This window comes from Pituophis catenifer, unplaced genomic scaffold (genome assembly GCF_029215685.1).
Source record: "Pituophis catenifer annectens isolate HBS135680 unplaced genomic scaffold, rPitCat1.0.hap2 SCAF_4, whole genome shotgun sequence".
NCBI classification, from domain to species: domain Eukaryota; kingdom Metazoa; phylum Chordata; class Lepidosauria; order Squamata; family Colubridae; genus Pituophis; species Pituophis catenifer.
The window spans coordinates 95,689,474-95,711,996 of NW_027256884.1; the positions used below are offsets into that span (position 1 = coordinate 95,689,474).

Consider the following 22,523-nt stretch of genomic DNA (forward strand, 5'->3'; position numbering starts at 1 on the left):
AAAAAATATTTTCTATGGTTTTCAGTATACCTGTATGTATTGCTTCTTTAAATGCACATTTATACTATTTTGTGGAACCTGCAATTTTTGCAAGCAAGATTCTGATATGTCTTTGGATACATATATGTTATATATAAATGTATACAATTTTTATTTGAAAAACTATTGCAAACTTCATAGAAACTCCAAAAGCCAACATGGGTTTGTCAGAAACAGATCATGCCAGACTAATCTTATTGCATTCTTTGACAAAGTGACAAAATTACTGGACCAGAGGAATGCTGTCAATATAATTTATTTGGACTTCAGTAAGGCATTTGATAAAGTATATAAAGGCATTTATCTACTACTAGATAAAATAGAAAAATGTGAGTTAGATAGCATTACCACCAGATGGATTCGTAACTGGCTGACCAACTCAATGTGTGGCCTCAATGAAACTGCATCTACATGGAGGGAAGTATGCACTGGGGTACCCCAAGGCTCTGTTGTAGGCCCAGTACTCTTCAACATCTTCATCAAAGATTTGGAGGAGGGGATACATGGGGAACTCATCAAATTTGCAAGTGACACCAAGCTAGCAGGATTAGCCAACACTCTGGAAGATAGGCTTAAGATTCAGGAGGATCTTAACAGAATTGAACATCGGGTGCTATCTAACAAAATGAAATTCAATGGTGAAAAAAGTAAGGTTCTACATTTAGGCAAGAAAAACAAAATGCACAGGTACAGTATATCTGGTATCTCACTCAGTAGTAGTAACTGTGAGAGGGATCTTGGAGCCGTAGTGGACAACCATTAAATATGAGCCAGCAGTGTGCAGCAGCTACCAAAAAAGCCAACACAGTTCTAGGCATAAACAGGGATAGAATCAAGATCATGTGAAGTGTTAATACCACTTTATAATGCCTTGGTAAGGCCATACTGCATCCAGTCATGGTCATCACGATGTAAAAAAGATGTGAAGACTCTAGAAAGAGTGCAGAGAAGAGTAACAAAGATAATTAGGGGACTGGAGGCTAAAACATGAAGAACGGTTGCAGGAACTGGATATGTCTAGTTTAATGAAAAGAAGAACCAAGGGTGACATGATAGCAGTGTTCCAATATCTCAGGGGCTGCCACAAAGAAGAGGCAGTCAAGCTATTCTCCAAAGCACCTGAGGGCAGCACAAGAAGCAATGGGTGAAAACCAGTGGTGGGTTGTTACCGGTTCCCTTTTGCGATCGCGCGCAAAATGTGTGCGCAATGTGAACCGGTGGTAAAACTGATTAGAACCCACCACTGGTGGAAACTAATTAATGAGAGAAGCAACCTAGAACTAAGGAGAAATTTCCTGACAGTTAGAACAATTAATCAGTGGAACAACTTGCCTCCAGAAGTTTTAAATATTCCAACACTGGAAGTTTTTAAGAAGATATTGGATAACCATTTGTCTGAAGTGGTGTGGGGTTTCCTGCCTAGGCAGGGGTTTGGACTAGAAGACCTCCAAGGTATCTTCCAACTCTGTTATTCTGTATTAACCCTTAAATTCATAGAACTGAATTTAAGGATTTTGAGTTTCAGTCAAAAAGGTATAATTAAATGATTCTATATATTTTTTTATTTTATATTTACCTTTTATTTACAAATATGCTGCTAATTCCCAAATGGTTTTGGGCAGCTGATCACATAAAAAATATATATGCATAAACCTCTAACCTTCTATAAACTCAAAAAGGCCTAGATAAAGTAAAGTGGTGATAAGGATATTTTATATTTACTAGAGAAGGCTGTACCCTGAAATATAAAAGAGAATTTTACTATCAACATTAGGTGCCTGAGGTATACAAAAGGCATGGAGCAGACTATATGGGTCCAGGCAATTAAATCATGTAAGGTAGTTTACACTAAAGTAAATACTTTGATTTGCTTGGGAAATAATCAATTCAATGTAGTAATACTCTACATGTGAGATGTGACATCTCTTTGAGCAGTTTTATTCACCATGTGGTCTGCTATGTTTAGGTCAGGTGCAAGGGCTGCGCGCAAAGACCATGTTGCAGTAATCCAACTTTGGAGGAATTATATGTGTATCACTGGAGCAGATTTCTCTTTACAAGTAATACACAATTGGTTTCTCCATTATGCTTGTTACACAATCTGTGAAGCCAGCAGTTTGAATAGAAAGCGGGGAGGAGGGGCGAGGGGAGCATTATTTTTAAAACTATAACCATCTATCAGTAATTAAAGGAATTGATATTCTTGATCAGTATTGTTGCAACTATATCAAAATATATTAGGAATTAGATTAGTTTTTAATCTATGCTCTACAATATCTAAGGCAATTTCTGTTTGCTTTAAAAACATAAGGTAACACAAATTCTAAGAGAAATACGGCCAAAATTTTAAAACACTGTGAAACATCAACATAAACTACATTCATCCTTGCTTCCTGATTGGGTTAGTTAAGATAGTTAGATAGGTTAGTTGCTGAAAAATAAAGGCTATTAACATTGTTAATTCCAGTTTATTGAAGTTTGCCTGCCATGACCTTTAAACAATAGGAAAATTTTTCACATCTTGTTAATTGCCTGTTTACTATTGCCAAGTTTTCACTGAGCTATCTTAGCTTTATTTTCATTTATTTTTAAACAATGTTAAGAAAGCAGTTTTCATTTTGGATTTCATCATGGTAATTGAAGCCTAATTATACCTCTCTAAATCATTATTTATATTCTTTGGGAATAATCCTGTTATTAATCCCTACTGTGCTGAATTTTTATGCTTAAAGACCTGTGACTTCTAATAATTCAAAGCTTCCAGCTAAATATATGTAGTGTCCACCATCTGCTAGGTTCTATACATAAATAGTCTTACATACTTAAAGTCAAGAAAATAAAATACTTGTGTTAATTAACAACTAAAATGTCCTATGAACCTTTCTGATGGCCAGTCTACTAGAAATATTATTTTAATATAATGGAAGTTCCATTGCTCTTTGGCAGTTTTACATGAGGAAATGCCAAATACAGTCCCTTTCATCTTCAATTAAAAGGATAAAGAGATTCTTTAGCTAGATTATTAGTGCTAACATCATACATCCATATGCAGCATGGGTTGATTTTGTATTTATATATTTGTAGCAATTACATACGTAACCTACTCAAGCAACTCTAAGCTTTAAAATATTAGTTATAATGCCTTAAAACATTGCATCCTAGCATTTTCAAAACTTTTCTGTGGTCTTCCAAATTCAGTCTTCCAAAGCTCTGTGGAAAATAGAAAAGATGAAGTGACAATTCTCAAAGGATAAGCTGTTCCTTGTGAGGCGGCTGCTTCTGAGAATGTAATTTTCAAAATTCCCTCTCTTCTTGTCTCTTTAGGGATAGGTACTGGCAACATCCTCTCCCAGCTAGATAGGGTAGGATAGGCAAATTCTAATAGAGGAAATGATTCTGAAGAACAAGCTCAGGTATGACCTTGGAGGACAACTCTGCTAGCCAAGATTTTTGTGGAGTAGATGCAGGTAGTATTCTCAACAGCTAAGCATCATTAGGCTTTGGAATTTAAAAGTGAGGGCTGTTTTTCCTCCTCTATTACTGAGGGAAATGAGACTGAGCCAGAGAGAGGGAAAAGATGGAAATACATGTTGCTAAATTTGAACCTGTGCCACTCTGTGTCATGAAGGCAGTTAAATGCTTTGAAGTGACTATGAGGTAAATTGGTGGCTGGAGGGACATTTTGTGATTATGCTGGGTCACTGAGTGGGCAGTTGCTGTTTCCTGATCCAAGAGGGAGAATATTTTAACTGAAGGCTTCCCAGGGAGAAGATAAATGAAGAACCAGACAAAGAAATGCACTTTACCCCAAAACCAAGGTAGAAGGGAACAGAAAGATGCTGGAGCCCTCCAGGAAGCCAAAAATGGCTGTGGAAGAAGACCTGGAAGGAAGTATGTTCAGCAACAAGCTGTTGAGATTTGAAAAAGGATGGATCAAGGTTTAAAGCCCAAGACTTTGCAACCAGTTGCTCAATGATTATTTAAAGTTACTACAGACTTGAAAAATATTATTTATGACCCGTCTTTGAAGTTTCAATTGCCTCATCTCCCTCTCCTCCCCCCTGCCCCAGAGTCACATGATTGAAATTTGGGCACTTAGTAACCAGTTCACACTTATGGCCGGTTACAGCATTCCATAGTCATGTGATTGCATTTGGTGACATTTTTGCCACTTTGCGGCAAAAAAAGTACCCATTGGATAAGCTGGATTCTGATTTATGACCACCATATTCATTTAACAGCCATGGTGAGTCACTTAACAACTATCATAAGACAGTCATAAAATCAAGTCCGGTCACATTACAATCACAATGTTTTATGACCAAAATTCTGGGCTCATTTGTGATTGTAAGTCAAGGGCTACCCATTGTCAAAAGCTGGAAGAGGATGGGAGAAAAGGGGAGACGGAAAATTGGTAGGTAAACAGCAGAGTAAGTAGTTGCTACCAAATACAGTAGCTTTAGAAGACAAATGGGGGGGGAGTCCTTTGAGAGATAGGACAGATGAAGAAACTTTGGATAAATTGCTGTATTTGGATTTTTCCTAATTTCTGTATAGAAATTTCTCTACACTTGAAAAACAAAAGAAAACAGCTTCCATGGTCTCTCTAGCAATTGGGTTTTTTAAAAAGTCCTATGCATCCCCAGCCATAAAACTACCATCAGTCACACTTATCCCAAAAAGGAGTGAAGTGCATGAGAATTCTTAAGTCCTAAAAAATTGTGATTTTTCTTCTTTGATTGTTATTGTGCATGCTTCCTCCAAAATAGAATGAGGTTCTAATTTAATTTATAGGTTGCATCAGTGGTGAAATGCAAATTTTTTTGCTGCTGGTTCTGTGGGCGTGGCTTGGGGTGTCATGTGGTGGGTATGGCCAACTTTTTTTTTTTTTACTTTTTAAAGCATTTTTTACTACCTATTCGCCTGAACCAGTAGTAAAAAAATGCTTTAAAAAGTTTTTAAAAGGTTCTGACAATCACAGCTGTGCCGCACGATCCTCGGAATCCTTTTTTTTTTTTTACTTTTTTAAAGCATTTTTTTACTACCAGTTCTGGTAAAAAAAAATGCTTTTAAAAAGTAAAAGTAAAAAAAAAAAAAAAAGGTTCTGACGATCACAGTTGTGCTGCACAATCATTGGAACCTCTTTTTTTTTTTAAGCATTTTTTACTATCTATTAGCCCGAACTGGTAGTAAAAAAAAATGCTTTAAAAAGTTTTTAAAAAAGATTCCAACAATAGCGCAGCACAGCTGTGATCATAGGAACCTTTTTTTTTTTTTTTTTTTACTTTTTAAAGCATTTTTTTACTACCGGTTTGCCCAAACCGGTAGTTTTTATCACTACCAGTTTGCCCAAACCGGACCGGACCAGTAGCATTTCACCCTGGGGTTGCATTCTACAAATTCAAGGCAACATCTAAGAATGAAATTTGCCCAATTTGCTCCTTAATTTACAAGCTAAAGTAGAATGAAATGCTACCTATGTATCCTTTAGTTTAACCTAAAGCAGATAACCTTTTTGAAGCCGAGAAATTAAAAGGGAAACAGTGGTTTCTGATAGAATTTGAGGGACTAGATATGTCTACTTTATGTTTTGGATTTTAGATTTAATATATACTCCAACCACAAAAGGCAGGAACTGTATCATCGATGTACAACTGATGGCTGTAGCTTTCCTATCCCTTCTTTATCCTCAAACACATTCATTCATAAACAATGATATAACTTCTTTTTCCTTTCTGATATTTTGGGGGAAAAGTATTTGCAAGTTGTGTTACGAGAAGCTCTGGAGGAAGAAAAGACAGTAAGAGAAAAAAATGAAGAGAAAAAAAGGCAAGTTAAGACATACAATAATTTACTTTTTTGAAAAGGTATTGCAACTGAAGAAAATCAAAATAGTTTACCTTATATCACAAATAGTTGTAAAAATTAGTTCTAGAGCCAAAGTAGTTAACATAGCTTTGTTGTATTTTCACAATTCTGCAGATATTGTAGTACATCTGAGACCAATAATTATTCAAATTAAGTGTTAAAAATAGCCTCAATTTCTTTATTTCAGTTTTTGCAATTTACACAAATGGATAATGTCTCTTTGTAGCACCTGTTTGGAATCTTTTAGTTTACACAATTGTTTGATGGGAGCACAATCATTACATGTTCAACACTATCTAGATATGGGTCCTGCTGAGCTTCATAATTAATGACATATTTTTTGGTCTCTAGCATTTTTTTCAGATTATTTTTATTATTTTTATAAATAACTCAAGGCATTGAACCTATGTAATAGTCCTTCTTCCTATTTTTCCTACAACAACAACAACAACTCTGAGATTAGTGGAGCAAAGTGACATTCGTGAGCAGCCGGCTTTCATGCCTAAAGCTGTACTAGAATCCTCAGTTTCTTAAATGTCATTACCCAGTGCTCGGTTTTTCTCCATTCCTACAGTTAACACATTGGTACAGTATTCCAGCATTCTTTCCAAATGGTACAGAACTAGTATACCAGTTAATCCAAAAGGCTATGGCTTCACACCTCTTAATTCCAGTGCTTCCAATCCTGCTGAAGATAGCAAGAGACTCCTGGGCCAAGCTAGAATCTCTGCCATTGATGTTTCACTGTATATATTGTATGTATGTATGTTACGTATATACAGTATATAGAAAGAGAGGGGGGCAGTGCAAGTGCATGGGTGTGTATTAAAAGAAGAGAAAGAGAGGATTCTCCCCACCCACTCCTCTTTATTTTGTTTCTCTTTAGAAATCTGAGAAGACCAAAAAGACTATTTATAATATTTGGAATAAACATTCAAAACAGAAGTCAAGATGGAATGCTTATCTATAGCAATAATCGCTTGATCAGAATGTTCGAGAAATTGGGATCACAGAAAAACGTAGGACCATTGTAAGTTTTCTTCTTTAAAATGTAAGAATCACTTTTCTGTATCGCTGAAAAATATTTTATTTATTTTTATTTGATTTAAATAAATCAAATACATTTATTTGATTTCATTGGATCGGTTATATGCAAAATTCTGATTATAAATAAAAATTATAAAGAATTATTTTTTTAAAAAAAAACTGAGCACAGAATTTCTGAACTTTGTTATAAATAAAAGCATTTAGGACTAAAGTCATGACCCATTGTTTCATATTTAACACCCATTTTGATTTCCACAGTTTTAGTGCTGGAGCTGTGGGAATTATAGATGTACCATTAGACGTTATGGAACCCACACACAACAAGCAGGCTTTTGCCAACATTAAGGAATACAGGCACTTGCTGAAATCAATGGAACACTATCTTATTCAATACTGGAAGGACATGGGGATAAGTAAGTAGTCACAGTTGAAGATGATTTGCACCACCATTCGGTAAAGGTTCCCTTCACACATATGTGCTAGTCGTTCCCTACTCTAGGGGGCAGTGCTCATCTCCGTTTTAAAGCCAAAGAGCCACTGCTGTCCGAAGACGTCTCCATGGTCATGTGACCTGCATGACTAAACGCCAAAGGCGCACAGAACGCTGTTATCTTCCCACCAAAGGTGGTTCCTATTTTTCTACTTGCATTTTTTACGTGCTTTCCAACTGCTAGGTTGGCAGAAGCTGGGACAAATAACATTAAAGAAATAAGTAAATAAAGGAAAGAGGTAAGCACCATCATAGCCTCATGTTATTTCTGTTAAGACATTTTGCCTCAGTGAGACACTTGAGGGCCTATATGAGACTCAAAGTCATGCACACCAGCCCTGATGCCATCTTCTCACTCCTTTTCCACATTTATCAAAGAACATTTTTACTTGTAATTCACTTGAAGGCAAGCAGGAGCCCTCATAGAATGGGGAAATTAATAAGGCAGAAAAGAGAAATCATTTCTGATTTTGCCCCCTCAGTGTGGGGAAATGGAGGGGAGGAAAGGCAGAAATAATATTTCTGTAATATTCAAGTAATATATAATGTCTCCTTGAATGTAGATATACAGAATATCAGTAATGTAATATAAAAAATTACTACATGGAATATCTATTTTGTTGTATTATTAGTATTAGTATTATTCAGAACTTATATTACTCGGTTATGTGAAATAGGCAGGGGTAGAATTCAGGGGTGAAATCTAAAAAATTTTCGCTACCGGTTCTGTGGGCATGGCTTAATTAGTGGGCGTGGCTTGGTGGTCAGGTGACTGGGTAGGCGTGGCTTGGTGGTCAGGTGGGCGTGACCAAGTCAACGTCACTTCTTTGCCCTTTTTTAACCTACAAAACACAACACAACACAACTGGCTCACCCACAATGTAAAAGCAGCTGTGCTAGACCCAAAATGGCCCCTGCAACAAGCAGGAACCTCACACAGCCACAAAAAGTCCAAAAAACCAACTTTCACACTTTACACACACAAAATTCCACATACAGCTTTGTGAGATTTTGTGTGTTTGTGTAGTTAGAATGAAACACTACAGAAACAGCAAAATCTCTGAAAGCTGCACAAATATTATTTTATTTTATTTTATTTTATTTTTATATAAAAGCAGCTAAATTTAAAACTTCCTAAACTTTAAATGGCTAGGTCTAAAAAAGGAACAACTAAAAAAAACCCCAATTAACTATTTTTTTTAAAGCTCCCAAAGGAGAAAAAAAACTTGCAGGCAGGCAGGCAGGCAGATAGAACTGCTCACCGATGAGCTTGATTGCAGGCAGGGAGATTCAGTTGCTTGCTGATGCAGTAGATTGCAGGGATTACAGCAAGCGAAGCAAGGCAGGCGTGCGAAGGTAAGCAAGCTGGAGGCTCCGGGGGGAGAGGGATTTTTGCTACCGGTTCTCCGAACTGCCCGCCACCATTGCTACCTACTTACCCGAGCCGGTCCGAACCGGGAGCATTTCACCACTGGTAGAATTACCTTGTTTCTTCTGAAAGATCACTTATTTTGGCTCCTTTATAGCCAGCAGTCTGTGGCTCCACTATTTCTATCAGGCTGAACTGTTAATATCATAACTGGTTATGATAAAAATAGGAAACGCTTTTAGTGATTGCTAGATAGTATTGAGATAGGTGAGTCACAAATAAAGGATCTGGTGTCTATCCTATTGGATGATACTGACAGAGTCACCACCTTGCCTGTTTTAACATTCCCCACCCCGTCCTCAGCTAATGCACTGAGTCCTAACATATAGTAGATGTTTCCTATAATGCTAAGCAAGCAACATTGTTCCTTTCCTGGTGAGACATAACTCTGCCAGAATTTGAATCTCCGATCTCTCAGTAATTTACAAGTTCAGCATAGGATGAATGGTACTGTGGGAGAAAGAACAGGTAAAAATTAGAATTTTTGAGAGAGAGTGAAATAGACAGAGAAAGACAGAAATAGAGCAACAATTTGATGTAATGGTTAAAGGCACAAAGCTTCTATAAATTTAGACATAAAGCTGGCTAGCTGACTTTGGGCTAGTCATTTTCCTCATCCCTGGGAAAAAGCACTGGAAAACCACTTCCAAAAATGCTGCTAAGATATGCTGTCCAGACTTATCTTGGCCATCACCAGGAATCAAAACTGACTTGAAGGCACAATCTTCTTCCCCCACCATTTTTTTTTTATGACTTGTATTATAAATTCAGCTGGATAGATCCAGGTTTTTACTTAACAAGTTGTAGTGACAAGATTATTATTGTTGTGAAGACGCAATTATAGAAGACCTTTACTTATTTCATCTTAAGCCTCTAGAGGAATACCTATGAAATTTATAAATAAAACGCAGGTAGATTGTGGTCGTTTTGTATGTTGTGTAAGAGACTTTAGAATTCGTGAGATCAAGCTGGAAATAGCAGGGTAGAATAGAATAGAATAGAATAGAATAGAATAGAATAGAATAGAATAGAATAGAATAGAATAGAATAGAATAGAATAGAATAGAATTCTTTATTGGCAAATGTGATTGGACACACAAGGAATTTGTCTTTGGTGTATATACTCTCAGTGTACATAAGGAGAATACAATACATTCATCAAGAATAAAAAGATACAACACTTAATGATAGTCAAGGTTACTAATAAGCTATCAAATCATACTAGGAAACAAATAAAAACAATATAAATTGAAAGATATAAGCAACACGATTATAGTAATTAGTGGGAAGAGATAGATACTAGTAAGGAAAATAAGAATAATAGTAATACAGTCTTAGTAAATTATTTGACAGTGTTGTGGGAATTAATTGTTAAGCAGAGTGATGGCATTCAGGAAAAAACTGTCCTTGTGTCTGGTTGTGTCTAATTTGTCTAGTTGTGTCTAATTTTTCAAATATGTTTGGAAAATTAAGTTATGTTGATTCCCTTTAACTTTGTTAAACCAAACAATTTCAAGATGCTTTTTTTTTTTCAATCTAAATAATACTAAATAAGAAAAACAAAAATTATGAACTTGAACTCTATTTAAGTGCCAGGGTTGCCTTTACACTACTGTGTTCGGGAGAAATTGCTTTTTGACCTGTTCTTGTCCTTGTTCCGGACTATAACCCAGCAATCTTCATAGTTTTCCAAACCAAATTGATCTGATAGAGGTTATGATTGTTTTTTCACTGCAACGTATAATGTAATATTGAAACTATTTACTTTCTAAGGTCAAAAAGGAGAAAAGTTCTGGAATGATTTTGGATACCTAAGTGACAAATGGTATGAAAAACCTTCTGAGACAGTACAATATAAAAGAAGACGAGCAGCAGAAATTCCTTACATTGTGCAATGTGGTGAGTTTCTATAGCTAGGCAGTTTGAAAAGAGAAAAAAGGAGTAAAGATAGAATTCAGTGAATGTTTCTAAAAAGCCTCTCTTTCCCTTTCAAAGAAGAGAGTTCAAGCTCTCCTCTTCACAGGTGCTGCATACAGCTGTTTTTTTTCACTTCCTTCTTCACTGAAAAGATCCTCTTGTAAACACTTCCTTTGTTTCATTTTTGCTGCCTTTAAAAGCAAACTATCAGGCAGCAGATGTAAAAGATTTCCTTCATGTTTTACTATAAAGTTAGCAGCATATAACAAATGTCTTTGTTGGCCTCACAGTAGAATAAAAAGGATTATAGGAAAGTATACTATTTGTTGAGAACTGTTCAGATGAAAAAACCTTTATTTATTTTTCTTTTAATCTCTACATGTGGTGGTATTCCTGGGGATGTTGAGATGGAAGAGAGATATACAAACAAACTGAATTTTTTAAAAATGTTTGATCTATTTTGAGAACGGATCTTGTTCAGCCTTCTATTTTTTCAAAGTGCAGCTTAAGATTCCTTTAATATCTATTTTCCTACTTGAAGTCTATGTAATTCATGAGATTTATGTTTTGCTGTCCAACTTCTGACTTTTATTTGGGCAACCATGTGCCTATATTTTAGCAATCTAGATTTCTAGATCCCACCTTCTCTAGTGGGGAAAAAACATCTCTAGAGTACGTGTATGTGGGGAAGGGAGGCACAAGCACAATTTTAATTGGCTGGGATTGTGAATTAGTTCAAGAAATTGTGTTTTGCATGTGGTGGGTACTATACAGATATGGCTACTATGTCACTAAACTTTAGTAAAGAAATCAGAAGTAGCATAACATGATCTAGATATCACAGAGATTTATGTGATTGCTACTGAGAATTACATGTATCCCTTTTCAATATCTTGGGTACAACTCCCAGAGTATTACAACAAAACTTCTAGATTATAATATGTAAGGTTGTAGAAGAGTAAAATCATTATACATAAACCTTGCTTAACAACCGTCCCATTTAGCAACTATTCAAAGTTACAAAGCACTGACAAAGTAATGATCCAGTAAGATATCCTAGAACTGTGATGGTGAACCTATGGCACGCGGAACCATATCGGTGGGTACGGATTGGAAGTTGGGAAACGAGCCGTTTCCAGCCTCCAGGGGGTGGGGAAGGCCATTTTCACCCTCCCCAGGCACCTAGAAAGCTTCTGGAGCCTGGGGAGAACGGAAAACAGGCCTACCGGGCCATCATGTGCCAAAAGCGGGACAAGTGCAGGGGAGTCGCATGCACATGCACGGGGGCAGAGCACATTGAATTATAGGTGTGGGCACGTGCACGCATGACACTCCTCCCCCCGAGCGCGTGACCCCCTCTTTTGGCACACAACGGCAAAAAGGTTAGCCATCGCTAGAAGAATCGGAAGAAAAGACTTTGCTTCTGGAAGGTGGCAGAGATAGTAGGAGCCACAGAGGGATTGTCCTTGTAGGTTTTACAACATTTCTAATGAATGTTTAGGTCTGGAATAAGGCTGGGTTTGGTTTGGACCTGGATTTGGATTTGGATGTTATGGTTGTTCGGGCTCTGTTCTTACGTTCCAGGAAGAGCAGGCTATAGGATGGCCCATGTGTGTTAACCTGGCTGTGCTGATGTAATGTGCATACTACTGTAGACCTGCAGCCCTTCTATGTATTGTGTTTTCTTTGCAACTGGCATTTTTTCCTATGGATTTTTGTTTGGTGGGATTTGCCAGTGGATGTGTTGGAGAGACAGAGGAGTGATCTTAATTGGCTGCCAGACTTAGCTAGTGACCAGTGGCAGTGGTGGATTCAGTGTTTCTGAGCTGAGGGAACCCAATTGTACAACAATGATGGAATGTGATCCTGTCAACTGCTGTCAGTGAGAAAGTGATTGAGAACCTTGGATGAAATGGATTATCTGAATCTCTTTTAGTCAGCATTCATACTTGGATATGGGATGAAGCAACATTGGCATACTTAAAAATGATTGCTGAAGAGAGAAGAATGTAGGTTTTAAATCCATTGTTGCCCTCCTTGACCTCTCTGCAGTTCTTTATACAATCAACCATGGTATCCTTCTGGATTAGCTCAAGGGATTGGGAGTGAGCACACAATATTGTGCTAGTTTGCTTCTTTTCTCTGAAGTCAATTCCAGTCAGTGGTATTTGGGGGAAAGAGTCCCACATTCAGTCCTTGCTATGTGGGGTGTCATAGTGTTATATGTTATCTCTGGTCCTATTTGACTTTTACAGTAGGCCATTGTGTGACGTCATCCATCACCATGGGATAAGGTATCATCAGTTTATTGATGATATCCAATTACATATTTGTTCCATTGACAAAATATGCTATGCCAGAGCTATCATTCCAGAGCCTGGAGGCTGTAAAGGTCTGGATCAGGAACAATGGGCTTCAGATAAACCCTGGCAAGACTGATTGTCTTTGGATTTGGATATTGAATATTGCATATTCTAGCAATATGCCCTCCTTGGTGATAGATGGGATTGTGCAGCTCCAAATGGACATTATACACAACCTGGGTCCTCCTGGACTCTTGTCTACTTTTCAAAGAGCAAGTGGCAGTCATGGTTACAACAGGATTTGCACAACTTCACATTGTGCACCAGTTGCATCCATTTCTAGATTGGACGGCTCTGCTCAAAATTATATAGTCACATCCCAATTAGACTATTCTAATATTCTCTATATGGGGCTGTTTTGAAGAATTTCTAGAAACTTCAGATGATGCCAAATGCAGTTGCATAAGTACTGTGTTTCTCCAAAAAGAAGGCCAGGTCTTATTTTCTTTTGACCCCCGAAAAAACAGCTAGGCCTTCTTTTTGAAGGGTTCTAATTATTGCCTCACCTCGCAGCAGTGGCACTGACAGCCTCGTCCAGCAGGAGCATGCTGCTGGCCTACTTTTTCTGTGGCCACTTGCTGCCACTCACATGCATCACCCTGGCCTCCGTTTTGCCTTCAGATGCTTGCCGGAAGGCATCTGCAGCTGGTAACAGAGCTCTGGATCAATCCCACTGAAAGCATCTGAAAGCAAAAGGGAGGCAGGGGCGATGCGTGCGAGTGGCAGCAAGTGGCCGTAGAAGAAGGGAAGGTAGATGTCGGGGTGTGCGAGGCCTGGTAAGTAAGGCAGCTCCACCACCCCCCATCTCCAACCTAGCTTATTTTTTACCTGTGTGCCTCACCCCACTCCCTGCACCCCAGGGTGGGCAGGGTCTTAATTAGAGCTCATTTTGTGGGTGGGACTTAATTTGATCGCATGTGCTCAAAAATATGATAGGGCTTCTTTTCAAGGTGGGTCATCATTTTGGAGAAACATGGTAGTTATGTGTGCCTCTAGAATAACACGTTATATAGTATCTCTCTTCAGGGTTACCAGTTTGTTTCTGGGCTTATTCCACAGATCTGGGGAAATATTGCCAGTTCCAATTGTGGTCTATAAACAAGCACTACTAAGTGAGGAAGTAATTAATTACATTAAATGTATTTAGTTAATCTACTTTTAATCTACTTTTAGTCTACCTCTAATCTTTTTTTAATAAAATCTAAATTTAAATTGAATGCAGTTTTTATTCTGGTTGTCCTAACTTCTTTTGGTCTTTTCCCCACTGGCTTTTATTGGAGGGTAACTCATGGCATGTCGTTCAAAGACTAAGTGAAATTCAGAGATCTGGGAAAATATGCTCTTTAAATATGTATTTCAGCTCTGAGTAGTATTGCATATTTGATAGTACTTAGTCAGCTTAGGTTTTGATTAATATTTGGATGGAAATCCCAGGCTGAAGCTAGATAAAAAAAGGACAATGGCAAACTGCTTCCGTATTGACTTCAGGGAAACTACACAGGTGTGATTACCAGATGTTGATTTCAACTTGTAGGAAACTACTTTATGCACTCAAATGTTTCTAAATTAATTTAGGATAACAATAATAATAGTATTATTCTGAAGGAAAAATCCATATCTTAAGTAATATTTTCTGATTTGTGATATAGGTATCAAGTACCTAATAAAATAAATGATAGAGGTTTAACATTCCACGTAAAATCAACTTTATAATTAATTTTGGATTAATTCTGTTAATTCATTAGATGTTTGCCTCAAATGGAGATTCTTGTCACTTAATACTGATATAGACAATGAAGTTCATCATGACATCTGGAACTGTGGAAGAAGTTCCAACTCTCTAGAAAATAAGTAAGTAGTGATATTACAGTAAATCTGCACTCTTTCACTACCAGAAAAGTTCCTTTCCTCTGCACTGTTCCATTAAGTATGCATGACCCTAATAAGACATCAGCCTTGTAATTATTTTTATATTCATACCAACTATATTTTATGTCTCTGAAGTTTGTTGTATTTATAAATAGTTTATAATACTCAGCTATTTAAGTGTATAATAGGCAAGTTTAACAGCAGTACTTAACGAGCAAACCACTTAAAATATGTCCTCAAGTCATTTTGATAAAAAATATTACTATTATAAACTGACAATGGGAATTGTTGTGAAGAGCAAGTGTTCAAAGAAGCTTCTATTCTTTGGAATTAGCAAAATATTTACCTTTATTGAATAAATATTCTTGGCTGAATGTTTAAATACCACCAGAAAAGGTAGAACAAAATATTTGGAGCAATATTTATTCAAACATAATAACACAAGGGCATTTAGAAATCATGGAAAGACAACATTAAGATATTAAGTGCACCATATTGTACATCGCTCATGGAACACTAGGTCAGAACAACAAAATATTAGTACAAAACATTTTACATGCAATACTGTACTGTACGCAATAAAATACATTGTCAGCATTTCAAGCTGCGTTTACTCTAGTGCTGACATAAGAAGGAGAAGCGGAGGCATCTGGAAAGGGACGTTTGACTTTTCACCTACTTATTTTCCCTGGAGATAATATCCCCTAGGAGATGGGATGGAAGGGGGGAAATTCCTTTGAGCTGGAGCAGTAGATTAGGGGTAGAGTGACTTGGAAGATGGCCAATGAGTGCAGAGGAGTGGGGAAAGGAAAGCGAGGGTTTTGGGTCAGGAAGTCAGTGTTGGCTACGATGGAGTCGGAGTTAGAATGTCATGCTTAATAAATGGGAGTTTTTCATCAAAGACTTTGTTTGAAATGCAATTTATTTGAGACGACCTCGAAACCTGACAGATATATTTGACTTGTATTTTCATTTGTTTGTTACTATATATAAAGACATATAAACAACTAAATACACATGCCCATGTTCAATGACCGCGGGCTTAGTCTTTTGTTATGAGTAGCATGGAACCATGTGCAAAGCTGTTCAGCTATCAGTGTCCAAGTCATTTGCAAAATCAGGAGGTCCAAGACAAAACATAAAGAGGAGACCATAAATATTTCTATAAATAATGTATTTTTCTTGAAATTTGATAGGTGCAGTATACCAGAGAATTTGCCCAGAATCCCTTTGGGCACATTTAACCCAACTCATTTGAATGACAAAGAAAAGCTACTAATTGATTCCATTCAGAGAAATAAAAGGAAAGTGGAAAAACTGGTGAGCTATTATATAAATTATCATAGAGATGAATATGTTTTGTTCCAAGAATTTATCTGAGTAGAATTAAGTAATAACATTTTTTATTAAATCATATAGAATCGGGTGAAATGCTCCTTGTTCGGTCCGGTTCACCCGAACCAGTAGTAAAAAAGGCTACTGATTCACTGAACCGGTAGTAAAAAATGTAAAAAAAAAAAGTTCCAACAATCAGCTGAGCGACGTGTGATCATGGAACTTTTTTTAAAAAAACTTTTTTACCATTTTTATACTACCTGTTCTCCGGAACTGTAGTTAAAAATGCTTTAAAAAGTTAAAAAAAAAAAAAAAAGTTCCGAAGATGGTGTGTTGCTCAGCTGATTGTCAGAACTTTTTTTTTTTAACTTTTTAGGCATTTTTTTACTACCGGTTTTCTGGAACTGGTAGTAAAAATGCTTTTAAAAAGTTTTTTAAAAAGGGTCCAACGATCACAGTTGTGCCGCACAATCGTCTGAGCCTTTTTTTTACTTTTAAAAGCATTTTTTTTTTTTTTGCAACCTATTCGGGATAGGTTGTAAAAAAATGCTTTTAAAAGTTAAAAAAAAGGTTCCGAAGATCGCGCGCCACAGCTGATCACACACACACGCTCTTCTACTTACCCCATGCCTCCTTTTGGCATGTACTGCACGCGTGTGCATACACACCTCACATTTGGTGTGTAGTGGGACAGCGCCCGCGCATTGCGCGTTTGGCATGTAGCATGCATGCACAGCCAGCAAACTGGTAGTAAGCCGGTTCAGATTTCACCACTGTATAGAATCCTACATACACCTTGAATAATTAAAATGTTGGTATTTTGGAAGGTAGATGATTTTGAACCCAAATTCATCAAATTGCTAGAAAGGATTATTTGCAGGATCATCTAAGAATTATCTGACCCAGGATCCCCAACGCCTGGACTGTAGCCAACTACCAAGCCTTAGCAGGTTCATAACTGGGCTGTGGAAGTGGCGGATAAGCGCGTGTATATGCGTAGCTCCACGTGCGTGAACAGTGGGTAAGCATGCATGCAGTCCCATTTGTGCTCGTCCACCACTCGCACGTAACCATTCCTTCTCCCCGCTGTCAGGGCATTTATTAATCCCATGTTTGGCTCTGGGACTAATTACCCTGGTTTAGATTAGAGGAGATGAATCGAGGCTCCTCCTTGTTGCAATATTCCGAAAAGAAACGCGAGAGAAGGTTTCTAATAAAACTCATTTATTTGTTATAAAGAAAATAAAACACCTCACTAACTAAGAAAAGTTAATTGTTACATTTTGGCAAGCGAGGTCTCCTGCCGGTCCAAGCCGGACCTTGCTGGCAGGAGAACAAAGGAAAGAGTGTGTGAAGCAAGTGAAGGAATGTGGGTGGATGGACATGCGTAGTAGCTTTTGATAACAATTCTTGGCAAGGTACGGAAAGTCAGATAGTCCAGAAATAATGAGCTCAGCTGGTAAATAAAATAACGCAGTGACACCCGCCACCCAGTCCAGAAAGTTGGAAAGATTGGGGGTCGCTGATCTAACCCACTTCACAGCCTGATGTTTATGGTCCAAAAATAAATCAGAAAAACTAAACTACATATTTTCTTCCTATCAGCCAGCATGACAAAATGTAAGTACATGTATGTATGTCTCTCAGAGGATAGAAATTTTCATGAAGTGAAAGGTATATGAAATAGATCAATTTTCATTAAAATGAAAGAAAGGAGGAGAGAGTTGGCAGAGAGTGTTGAGCTGCATACCTGTAATGTAGATGCTTTTGTAAATGTCTATTATTTTTGTAGCTTATATTAGAATGGGACAGAAGTTATGTGGACTGTTGTATAACTAAATTTAATAAATTTGGTAGAAATAAGTACAGTAGAAGGATTTGGTCATATAAATTCTGATTTTATTAAAAATACCTATAACTTTTTTTCAATATATTTCAAAATGTCTCAGAAAGAAGCAAATTATAGAATGAGGATTTGTGACAAATGTTTTCATCCTAGGAAGATGAAATTTTGAATAAAGGGAAGGAACGGTGTCAGACAATAATGATGCCCCTTCCTAGATTAGATGAAACAGTATACTTACAAGAAGTTTAACCCATTTTTAAGATATTCAAACAGATAAGATGACCATGCTAAATGCATAGAAAAGACAAAAAATTTCCTTGAACTGTAGTCTCCAATATTTGCCCCAAAGGGGCACATAGGAGATATTATGCTACACTCAGGACATTGGTCCAACAGTCTTCGTGATTCCTACTCCAATTGATAAAGGGCTTTCTAAATATATATTAGGGCTAAATAACCTGCATTCCAAACTTCCAGATACTTTCTATAAAGCTTGAAAGGTACTTCAGTTGCAGTCACAAAATCACTAACATCCTGACTATAATATTATTCAAAATTCTATTTCTATCTATATTGAGATGAAGAATGGAAAGTTTTTATCTAGGGATGTCATGGATGATTGTCTGATTGATATTCTGCCTTTGTATATAGTTAATGTTCAAGGTGGCAAATAATAGGACTTTTCCCCCTGAGTTTCCCATTCATATTAAAGTTGTTATTTGAAAGAATAAAAAGTAAAAAGAGATATCTTGCTTTGGTGTCATTTTTACAGCAACTTCGTTTGATTCAACCACATAAATTTTCTAAGCATACAGATGACAGCAAAACTCCTGCTAAGGATGTGAGTAATTTGGACTGCAATTCTATATATAACTTTCTTGGGAACATATGTCATTACTATCAGTGGAAATCAGAGAGTTTCAGGACTGAGCCTAATGCATAGTTTAATCTTGTATGGAAGTACATCCCTATGCTTTTTAAAAATTTAACAGAGCAGCTGTAGCTGAGAATGAAAATCTAAACCTTATTTAGATTAAAGTCAGAAGTAAAAAAAGCAAAACAAAAATAAATATTAGTATATAAAAAATACATAATTATTCATATTATAGTCCGTTTGATAAATCTATTTCAGTATTTATTAGTCAACTATTATATGGTTAATAAAAGTTGAAATAATTACAAAACATGCTATGGGAAAAAAATTAACTAGGGTGCAAAAATATTGTCAACTATCAACAACTAAGTTCAGATAACACTACGAATTCCACAGTTCAATCCTGAGCAACAAATATTCTATAGTCAACAAACTGATACCTTCATTTATATATGCAAATATACATGTGAAAGCGCAAGACTTACATATTTTCAGGTATGTTATAATGGTGAATTTTGTCTTCATAGGAAAACGTATTTCCTTAATTAAGTAAAACTGCATCAGCCACAAGTACATGAGAGGAATCATCTGTTAGAAAACGTATTTTTTCATGACTACAAAGTTAAATTTGTAGACCCAAGAATAGACCCCATTTTGCAATCCTAGTTTGTAAATCAAGCAAAAAAATAGAACATCCATATTTTAATTTCTACTTAGACAAGCAATTATCCAATAGGAAAGAAATGATTACCGTATTTTTCGGATTATAAAACGCACCGGTGTATAAGACACACCAAGATTTCGAAGAGGTAAGCAAGGGAAAAAAAGTTTTTGCCCTCTCAGGCCCCCAGGAGCACTCTGCAGGCCTCCCAAACCCTCTGCACACGCAGAGAGTTTGGGAGGCCTGCAGAGTGCTCCTTGGGGCTAGGGAGGGCAAAAACGTGATGCATGGGGGGGTTGGGAGGCCAAAAACAGGCCCGTTTTTCAGAAAAATGAGGGCATTTTTGCCTTCCCCAGCCCACAGGAACGCTCTGCAGGCCTCCCAAACCCTCTGCGTGCCCCATTTTTGCGAAAAATGGGTCCATTTTTTGCAAAAACAGGACGCTTTGGGACAGGGCTTTGGGAGGCGAAAAATGGCGGTATTCGGTGTATAAAACGCACCAACATTTCCACCCCCTTTTAGGGGGGGAGTGCGTCTTATACTCCGAAAAATACAGTATGTTCATCCGATGCAAATATAACCAGTAAAAGCATAGAATTAGAAGGCTATTCAGTACATTTGAGTTGCCCAACCTTTCCTGCAGGGAGGGAGGGGACAGGGTCAGCGCAAGCAGTGGGCCCACACATGCATTGCATGTGTTTGTCTGCTGCTCACACAAGTGGGGGACGCATGCATGTGCATGCTCATCTGCCACTTCCTCAGCCTGGTTCCGTATGGCTCAAGGCCCGGTTGTGGGCCGGGGGTTTGGAACTCCTGCATTAAATAACCCAGCAAGATATGTAATTTTAGGGTCATTTTTCTCGCCAAAAAATACCCAAGCTTAAAGGTGATATTGGATTGTTGTTGTTTTCTTCTTTTCAAAAAAATAATGGAAGAATGTCTGCCAGAAGACTTTTTGTAAAGATTCACCTCAAGCTTACAGGCACCCGGCTATGAAAAATGCAAGTAAAGGATATATGCCACAATCAAATTATCGAAAGCGAGCATTGGCAAGGCAAACAGCTTGCTCACAAAGGAGGTGTTCTTTTTATCAGGATGAAAAAAAGTCCACAGTGGTGGACAGAAAGGATCACAGTATGCCAAAGGTATAATATATTTCAGAATGCTGAAAAGAAAAGCCTGACAATAGTTAACATGCGCTTAATCATTTGTATTGTAATACAATGCAAGTTTTTGTTTTCATTATGGGATTCTATTAAATAGATTGCATGTGTAAAATCAAATGATTTGAGAAAGAAACCTCTTTTTTTTAAACTACATAGGTACTCCTCAACTTATACCCAGTCACTTAGGGAATATTTAAAGTTACAGCTTACCCCAAAAAGGAACTGATGACCCAGATACTTCAGGAACATGGCCACATTTACGACCGTTTGCACCATCCCACAGTCATGTGACCACATTTTATGATGGTTTAGCTTACAAAAAAACATGCTTATAGGGAACCAGTGGTTTGTTTAATGTTCTCTTATGGATTGCAGCATTTGCCTTACAGTCTTGGCATTGCTTAACAACTGTCACAAAAAAGACTACGGACATAAAACATACGACCAACCCATTTTATGACCGTAATGGGCAGGCTCCAATATGGTCCTATGTCGAGGACTACTTATATTCTTTTTTGTTCTATTTTTATTTCTATTTGATTCTTTTTTGCATGTTCTATTTTTTTCATTTTATTCCTTTATTTGTTCAATTTGTACTAACTTTTATCTTTTTTCATTGTAATTTTTAAATAAAATTACTATTTAAAAGGTTTCAGGGAAAATCAGACTTATCCACAGAGAAGAGCAGGACATAAGACACTTAATAGGGAGAGAGAATGTTAGAATGAAATCAAGTCTTGAGATGCTTGTCCAGATGTATAGATACATACCAGTATATTTCTTTATACACTTACTTGCAAGTTAGCTAAAAATTAATATATAATCATGCATCTCATGCTTTTTCAGTGCAATTAATTCACACTCTATATCCAGTCTGTGTTCGGATGGAACATAAACCTATCTGATCTTATTTCAATAAGCAGTATTTTAAAATAATTTTTAAACTTCAGACTTTTTTAAACTTCAAATGGAGGTGGCTTATGGAAAGTGAGAGATGGAGGAGAGGTACAGGCATTTCAGATGTTGCACATTTTTCCTTCCTCTAGGGATACAAAGACTATGAGTTGAGTAAATCGTACTCTTGTTCTTCCTTTCTTCATTCCTCCCTCCTTTCTCTCTCCATATCTCCTTCCTTCTCCCCTTGCTTTCCATCCACTCTCAGACTACCTTTGCTGGATCTTATAGTGGATAGCCTGTTCATACTCTGTATTGTACAGTTGCAAACATGCATCTACCTAGTTTTGGTAATAGGTAGCCTGCTAATCCTAATCTGTGGGAAGTATTAGGTTGGGCCAGGTTAGATAACATCATATCTCCAAATAGTTTTTGTCCTACCATATTGTATTGTTTACAGTTTTAAATATGGGTAAACAACTATAATGTCCATAAGAAGCCTAGGGCAAGGGATGGTGTTGGTAAATTCAAAGCTCATTTGAGAACATACTTTTATTGTATTATCTTATTATTTGCATAATAAATCACAAAATTACTAATTTTAAATCAAGCAGGACAGTTCATTAACAGAACAAGAAGGTGGAAAAAATTGATTACAGTTTAGGGCATGTATGCCCTAAAAGATTAATATAGGAAGCTTTCTTAAATGTTGAGGTTGTTTATTT

At 37.0% G+C, this 22,523-nt stretch overlaps 1 protein-coding gene across 1 annotated transcript in view; it reads left to right on the plus strand.

Moving 5' to 3' along the window:
* Positions 1–22,523, plus strand: part of MORC1 (MORC family CW-type zinc finger 1) — a 63,107-nt gene that overhangs the window by 24,089 nt on the left and 16,495 nt on the right. The window contains exons 12-19 of the mRNA XM_070943644.1: positions 5,795–5,868; positions 6,794–6,937; positions 7,213–7,367; positions 10,647–10,772; positions 14,899–15,004; positions 16,219–16,342; positions 18,976–19,044; positions 20,674–20,883. Of these exons, the coding sequence (XP_070799745.1) occupies positions 5,795–5,868; positions 6,794–6,937; positions 7,213–7,367; positions 10,647–10,772; positions 14,899–15,004; positions 16,219–16,342; positions 18,976–19,044; positions 20,674–20,883 (1,008 nt within the window). The remainder of the gene's footprint in view (positions 1–5,794; positions 5,869–6,793; positions 6,938–7,212; positions 7,368–10,646; positions 10,773–14,898; positions 15,005–16,218; positions 16,343–18,975; positions 19,045–20,673; positions 20,884–22,523) is intronic.